Here is an 8,593-nt window from a genome sequence, read left to right as displayed (position 1 = left end):
GCCAGAGGATGGTGGCAGTACACTCTTCCGGCACGTCAGCGAACTTCTACCAGATTACGTCCCTTCGCTGAGAATAACGCAGGGAGGTCCTGGCCTCCTTTAGCTACACCGCGCCCTTCCACGCTCGGCTTGCTCTTCTGCCATGAGAATGGAGGCAGCAGATTTTCCAGAAACATTAGTAACGATCCAGCAGACCACACGGCGTCACGTACTCTTCAGATATGCTGATCAAGTGTGATGCTTTGTTTCAGGCAATGATTGCCGCAGACTCCGTGGCTGTGCTGGAGGGGGCGGTGGGGGCGGGGGTGGTGATGTGCAGGTCGTGAAGCCGGGCGAACCATGGACTGGGCCGTCGAGTAGCGGCACAGCGGCCTAGCTCTGGGGCGCAGCCACCCAGCATGATGTCCACCAGAGAATGAAGAAGCAAAACGTCCGGACCTTGTCCTTAATAGTCTGTACGTTCACATATCTTCTTGTGGGAGCAGCAGTCTTCGACGCTCTCGAGTCTGAAACTGAGAAACGACGCTGGGATGTTCTAGACGGTGAGCACAGCTCATGCTTGTGGTTGCTCATGGCACTGCTGCGTGCGGGACAAACTCGGGAAGGATGGTAATCTTTGCTGCTTGCAAACAGCCTGACATCCATCCAACAAGTAGTTAAGCCTAAGCGCAGCCTTGCGTACAGCTCTCACAAGCAGGGCGTTTCATGCATGTAGTGCACGCCATATTTATGGGGCATGTGAGGGTGGGGAGCTTCGAAACAGTAGACACACCCAGTATTAGGATGACGCTTTTTCACATGGAAGATTCTCACAAGCGTTTGCCCTTAATGCTCTGAATTTTGACCACAATATTCTGACTGTATTTTATGGTAAGACACTTCGACATACGTGTAGCCTGTTCGTTTGCCCAGTAGCAGTGCTGCCTCGTCCACCATTTGTAGACACATTATGTGTATGTACAGGTGTCCCGGGAAGAAAGGTCAAATTGTGGGAGGTCATAGTACCGATCATTCTAAGCAAGAAAGTGTATAGGTACATGTGTCCTATTCCGAACGGTTTCCGAGATAGAGCTATGTCACTGTACAGATCCAAAATTGTTTATAGGAAGGATATATTACGTACTGTTTCTAATGCCGGTATTTATTGTTCAAGTGACACAATTGGCACAGTTTACCTAGTATAATACGTTTTCTAAAATTTTACCGTCAACATCAATGCACTTTGCATCTCGTGTGAGGACATGGCGTGTTGCTCCTTTGTACAATGTACAGTGTACTGTACAATGGAATAGCTCTATCTCGGAAACCGCTCGGAACAGGGCACATTTACATCTACAGTTCTGCTTAGAATGACCGATACTATGACCTCCCATAATAGTGACCTTTCCTCCTATGCCACACTGTATACATGAGTCTTGTAAGTTCTCCAAGTGACGTCATGTGATGACGTCTCGTTGCCTGTATGGAACTACAAAGAATTGTAACGATACAACAAAAAAGTAAATTAGTCTCTTTTGTTAATTAAGCACCACGCCGTGGAGACGTATGGGGGAATGGAGGCATAACTTCACTGCTTCTTAACTTTGGTACGCAAAGGAGATATACACAGTGTGTCCAGGTTCTGTTAAGACTGTGTTCATTAAAAATACAAGACGTGAATTATTTTCAAAATTTCACTCTTTTTATTAAAAATAGTCTCCTTCTGAATCAGTACATGGCTGGAATCGATTGAAAAGTTTACGAAAACAGTCACTGTACTCCTTTTGTGGAATCGCATTTAAAACTGCGGTAGATTCCCTTTGGATGCCCTGGATGGTGTCGTGACGGTCTCCTTTCATCGCTAACGTATGTTCTGGGAACAACCAGAAATCTGATGGAGCCAAATCTGGCGAATACGGAGGATGATCAAGGACTGTGACCCCTTTTCTGGTCAAAACATCGCGCACTATCTTCGACTTGTGGGGTGGGACATTGTCGTGGAGGACCGACCAGGAACTTTGCTCTCGATATTCAGGTCGATTTCGAAGAATTCTCTCCCACAAACGATTGAGGACTCCGAGATAATAATCAGAATTCACTGTCTGACCTTGTTACACCTCAGGGGGAGGGGGTGAGAACTTATAATTACTTTCGTCGATGATTACTCGTTTGTTGCACTCGGCTGCCGTCGGCTGTCTTGGCTAGGGAAGCTCGGGCTGGGTTGAGGACAGGATGGTTACTAATGGGCGAATCAGAACTCCCTGCGTACATTCTCCACTATGTACACTTGTCTATTTACAATCATAAATACATTACGAAAAAGGCCTGCTCTTATCGGTTTACATGCATATCTCGCTAAACTCATTCTACCGTCCTAGTTGTGAAGGGGAGGTGCCCTGAACTGCACTCCTATCATCGTCTGCTACTGTACATTCTTCCCACCCTGTTCTACCCTGACTCTCACTTGGTTCACTGGATACTGCCTCATTATCTCACAATAACACTTGTATTAACACAACCTTTAACAGCATGGCGTATATGAGCAAAGAGACTTACTTGCCATACAAATGTAGATTACAGCCGTTGTCCACCCTCTTATGGAATACATGTCGCCGAGAGCCTCCTCTGACAACTGAATATTCTGTTAGAACCTCCCAAGTCCCCCGAAATTCCCTAATTTATGGTTTTATTTCGCTGATTCAGCCTTGACGAAAGAGGGTGGGTGACTCCCCCCTCAGTGTCCTCCATCCTCATAATAACCTCCTCATTGGCTCTCATGGGTGGTTGGGGGCGGACCCCCTTGCGTCTCCTTGCTGTGTTAGCAGTCTATCACGAGTACCCTGTGCCTGAGTGAGGCAAGTGTCTTGCCTTGTGAATACACAGAGACTTGCTGAGTCTTCACATTCTTAACCTACTTGCCAGTCCCGGTGTTTACAATTTACGGCAATAACTGCGAAACTCTTTTCGCAAGTCTCTGGCTTTTGGGTAATACCATCCTCTTTCTAATCTCAAATTTGGGGCATCACAGACCTTCTGGCAGAAATTCCTTGTGAATGATTCCTTTGGAATCGAAGGAAACGGTTAGCAGTGTCTTTACTCGACTCTTTTGCATGCGCGCTTTCTTTGGTTTCGGCTTTTTTGGGCTCAACCACGCTGTACTCTGCCGCTTTGTGAGAGGCTCATATTGAAAACACCATGTCTCGTCACCAGCAACAATCGATTTTGTAAATTCTATATCACTTTGGGCCGACCGTAGCATGTCTTTGCAGTGTTCCACTCTGGCATGTTTTTCATCGCTTGACAACGCGTGCGGTACAAACCGCGCACAGACCTTCCGTTTGCTCAAATCCTCGGTCAAAATTTTATGCACAGTATTTTTTCGTATTCCAAAAAGCTCCTCGATGAGTCTTGCGGAAACATATCTGTCTGATGCAAGGATTTCGGTCACTTTTTTTCACATTTTCTTCAGTGCGACTTGTTCTCGGCTTTGATGCACGTGGAGCGTCTTCAGTGTCCTCCCTGCCGTCACGAAATACAGCTTACAATCGAAAAGTGTTCGAGCGACTCAATCACTACCGTACACACTTCTCATCATTTCATACGCTTCTCCTGCTGTTTTGCCTAACTTCAAACAAAATTTGATGTTGGGTCTCTGTTCACCCGCCATTTTCCGACGAGCGTCAGAACAGTACTGTTACATTGAAGGTCAGAACACATGATGCAGCAATGCTTGGGCTTTGAAATTATAGACAGCCACAGCTGAAACTTCAAGAATCTTAACGTCACAACTCGCCAACAGATGGCATTGCAGGGCAAAATTTAAAAGAATGAGTCCTAACGGATCCTGGACACACCGTGTATGTACGGTACAAAATCGAGAATGTTCTATAGGCTTTGAGGAATGAAACAGTAGCTAGGTGTGTATTTTAATTCTTCTTCGGTGTCTCACAAATATAACAGCTGAAGACACTGAATCACAGAACCGTATCCTGTTGGAGTGGATTGGAGTCAGAGAAACCGAAGTCGAATCCAAACCGTCTGTCTGCTTTAACTGTCTGATCCACGAGTTCAGAACGCACTGGACATCATTTGCCCAAAGGCGACATATATGGATCCTAGGTTTCGCACGGCAGAGAGTATGGAAAAATACTACGTGACGCCGTGTAGCCTGGTAGAAGCTTATCGCAATCTTGCAGGAACTTTTGGGTCGATCTGTAAGCCAAGCAGGCAACCATAAAGCAGCGAACAGAGCGGGTACTGGTTGTCCCTCAAAATGGTGGGTGAATTTTGCCCCGCAAATAGGTAAGGCTGTACCAGACCTGACGGTTCCTTATCCCGCATCACAGAAAGAGTGTTCTGCAAACGGAATACAACTGGTGACTAACGAATCTGACTTTCTGTTAAGCAGCGTTTTGGCAATTGCGTTTCCTGAGCACCAGGTGCAATGGTAAAGCCGCCACTATTGGGTCAGCTGGGGCAGGTAGCGGCGTCACCATTCGGTCTGCTGGCTTCAGGCGGCAATTTTCGCCACCGTCGGTCCCCGTCAGCTGGGATTGCAGCGTCGTCGTCTGTAACGCGAGGCCACGAAGGCCGCGCCATAGCTCAAGCGGTTAGTCGCTGGCTTCCCACCGCGGCGGCCCGGGTTCGATCCCGGGTCTTGTCAAGTGGGATTTGTGGTGGCAAAGTGGCACTGGGCGGGTTTTCTCCGAGTACTTCGGTTTCCCCTGCCAATCATCATTCCACCAAATTCTCCATCATAATCACCCGGGGCAGACTACACTAGCCCAATCAGTGGCCGCCGTGCCGAGTGGACCCAGTTGGACTCCACTCCCTACTAAGCAAATTTTAACGTGAGGCCACATATGAACCTCGCCTGTACGAAGAGTGTGAATCACGTTAGACTTTCGAAACACGAATTTCTCGTCAAAGGATATTTATATATTCAGTTCATGCCTTACAATAAACACACGACATCTCTGTTATGAAAACGGATCACTTCATGTCCTTCATTGAAACAATCGCTATTTATTATAAAAATCACATGGTGAAGGTAAAATTGTTCCTGTGCACAATTAATTAAGCACCATACCATGGAGACACTGGGGGGAGTGGAGGTAGAGCTCATCCATTCTTCACTTCTGCACTTGATGGAGGTGGTCAGCTTCACGCCCTGGCCGCTTTACCTCCAGGGAAATCGTACCCGTACCCATTGGATAGGAGACTGGGTGGGCCCCACAGCCGGTCTGGACTCTATGGAGAAGAGAAAAATCTTGCCATGCCCGGAATCGAACCCGGGCCGTTCAGCCCCTAGCCCAGTGATGGGCAAACTTTTTTAGGAGGGGGCCAAAGAAAAAAGAAAAAACTTTAGGCGGGCCAATATAATTTATTAAAAACAATAATGGTAGATTTTACAAAATTCTTGTAATACTAAGCCCTATTAATGATTGAAAGACTATGAAGGAGAATGTGATGAATGAAACTGTGACTGCATTTCCAAAATTTTCTCATAATCTGGTTCGAACTGGGATGCACTGATTCTCAGAAGTGAAGTTAAATGCTCATCTGTCAGTCTGTTTCTAATACAACTCTTTCGAAGTTTCATTGTAGAAAACACCTGTTCACATATATAGGATGAAGCAAACATAGCAGTGACTTTCTGGGCATGAGATATCAGATTTGGGAAACTGGATTTTGACAAGGACTTGTAGAACTCTAATTTTGGGACATTGAGAAACAACTGTTTGAGTTGAGTGTTACATTGCAACTCAATTAATTCAAGTTGCAAGTCCGGTTTCACTGTTTCACAGTCTACATTAAAAGGCATACTGAAAACATCCAAGTCTTTTTCAATGGCACTGAAGTCTTGAAATCTTTGTTCAAATTCACCACGGAGTCTTCTCAGGCTATCCTCGTAGCTCCTAAGCTTGTCCTTCATCACTGGGGCTATTGAATTTAACCTCGGGAAGTGAGACAAGTCATTCTTAGCTAGCTGATCTGCAAACAGAACAAGTTGTAGTTTAAAACTTCTGATATGGCCCCAGATATCATCAATAAATTGATTTTTTCCTTGCATCTTGACATTCAACTTGTTCAGGTGGCAGAGAAGATCTGTGAAAAATGCAAAGTCCGAAAGCCATGCAGTATCTTCCAGCATTTCACATTCTACAGACCACTGTTTCTCTTGGAAGAATGACACTATTTCGTCTTTCAGCTGCCAAACTCGCTCGAAGACGCGTCCCGCGCTAAGCCACCTTACTTTCGAGTAGTACAGTAAATCAGAGTATTCAGATTGCATGGAGTCAAGAAACTCTCGAAATTGTCTGTGAGTAAGCCCTCGAGATCGAATGGCATTAACAAGCTTCACAACGACATCAAGCACAGGTTTCATATCCAAGGCAGATTTACACAGGGCGTCTTGATGTATGACGCAATGCAGAAATACAACATTGTTCTCGGGATATTCTTGATTAAAGATCCCAACAAATCCAGATTTTGTCCCTGTCATACTTTGTGCTCCATCTGTCGTAATACTGCATATGCTAGTTATAGGTACTTTCAAAGTTGAAAGGCCTTCCAGAAATTCATGAAAAATATCTGACCCTGTTGTAGTTCCCTTTAACGACCGCATGCATGCTAATTCCTCTGTAATAGAGAAGTTTTCGTCAACACCTCTTATAAATAATAGCAACTGTGCAGTATCATTTATATCAGTGCTTTCATCCATAGTAATGGAGCAGAATTTAAATTGACCAATCCTTGATTCCAACTGTGATAATATGTTTTTATCTATGACTTCGATTCTAGAAGTCACTGTTTTTCGAGATAAGCTTACAGTTTCAAAATCCTTTGTCTTGTCAGGACATAAAATATCACAAACTTTGAGCATGCAGTGTTTAACAAACTCCCCATCAGAGAGAGCTTTGTTACTTTTAGCAATATTGTATGCTACAACATAACCTGCATGTGTAGCTGCTTTCTGAGAACTATTTACTTTCTTAAAAATACTTTGCTAACCTGACAGTTTTTTACGTAGGTCTTCTGCTTTTTGTTTCCTTTCATCTTCGGTCATGGCTCCATAATTAGCATTCTTATGCTTAGAGATGAAGTGCTGGGAAATGTTGTATTCTTTGTAGACTGCTATGGTTTCATTGCAGATAAGACACAGTGGTTTATCCTTAAAAGCTGTGAAAAAAGTACTTGCAAGTCCATTCATCTTTGAAAACACAGCACTCTGAATCAGCTTTACGTTTTTTAGTTGACATCTTAGGGCTGAAATGTTTCACGAATGTGCACAGTAAAACTAGCAAACACCTACAACAATAGTGCGACCGGGTCTGAATAAAAGAATGTGGTGTTAGTAGCCAGCTGCAGTGGATGTAATGTGGAGGGGGTACAGCGAGGAGGCTCCGTTGCCAGTTTTACTCTTCGCTACAAAAATGCCAGCAGCCAGTGCCTCACTCTCAAATGTTAACATAGCATTCCAATACCATAGTGGATAAGTAAATAAATTAATCTGTGGTCACTAGGCTAAACATAAAAGGGAGGAAAGAAGAAGAAAATAATCCAGAATTATTTATTTTCCTTAATTCTTCTTCTTTTCATTCGTCAGATTAGGAATCATTTCGCGGGCCGGATAGAACCTATCAGGGGGCCGCGTCTGGCCCGCGGGCCGTAGTTTGCCCACCACTGCCCTAGCCTATTGCTACACTGACTTAAGTACTCCGACTCCTTGAAAGTCATATGGAACTTATAATGCAGATTTTTTATCTTAAAGCAAATGGTACATAGAGTAGCCACTGTGCATTGAAGAACTGTACCTGAGGAAACTACTGGTCCATTCGCTCTACGGACCAGGCTACGTCACATCTTGTGTAGGAAACCTTGCGGAAGAAATACATGCATAAATATGTTCTGATTTACCACAGGAGTATGAATACCAGAATGTGGTAACTTGCACATACACAAGGGTCGACGTCACTAAATGATGATAGCATACCCTCATTCCTACAATAGAGAGAGTGTATAAGGACAAATTTGTCGATGAAGTTTAATTAAATGATCATTGCTTGTTGTGATCACTGCGCATCAAGAGTTGGTAGGAAGCAATACTATTGTCACGGGTTAAGTGACTAGACAGAGGGTTTGGATTGGTAATCAGATTTATTGCACACTCCTGACTACAAACAACTACGACAGTCTCATTGAGTCACACACTCAAAAGATCACCGTAATTACAGCACACAGAAAGTCTTCTCATTCGTCACTAGCCGTTGCTTGGTAGCGGCTTCCCCTTCCTCTGTATTCCCGAACTGGCCCTGGCCTCGGCTACCAGCTTCTCACAACTGCAGCTCTCAGATCAGGGTTACTTTACGACTGGCAGTTTACCGCCAATAAGCTCGTCTTGGCGCGCCAAACCCCTTGAGGGCCACGACCAGAGATTTCTTTTCCAACTGAACCCTTGCGGTCATAGTCCTTATGTAAGTTCCCCTCTGACGAGAGGATGGGTCTGTCGTTTACAATTGCTGCTGACCATCGTCAGCTCAGTCAGTCTTCGGTCGAAGTCCCGCGGGACCCGTTACCATATTTTACCGTCTACGATTAGACCCCCCCCCCC

At 44.9% G+C, this 8,593-nt stretch overlaps 1 protein-coding gene across 1 annotated transcript in view; it reads left to right on the top strand.

Moving 5' to 3' along the window:
• Positions 1 to 274: 274 nt before the first annotated feature.
• Positions 275 to 8,593, top strand: part of LOC111869988 (two pore potassium channel protein sup-9) — an 85,977-nt gene continuing 77,658 nt past the window's right edge. Inside the window, exon 1 of the mRNA XM_023861896.2 lies at positions 275 to 542. Within this exon, the coding sequence (XP_023717664.1) occupies positions 416 to 542 (127 nt within the window). The 5' untranslated portion in view covers positions 275 to 415. The remainder of the gene's footprint in view (positions 543 to 8,593) is intronic.

The sequence above is a fragment of the Cryptotermes secundus genome, unplaced genomic scaffold, assembly GCF_002891405.2.
Source record: "Cryptotermes secundus unplaced genomic scaffold, Csec_1.0 scaffold2458, whole genome shotgun sequence".
In the NCBI taxonomy this organism is placed as follows: domain Eukaryota; kingdom Metazoa; phylum Arthropoda; class Insecta; order Blattodea; family Kalotermitidae; genus Cryptotermes; species Cryptotermes secundus.
The sequence above is the reverse complement of the archived record's forward strand: the minus strand, read 5'-3'. Positions and strand labels throughout refer to the sequence as shown.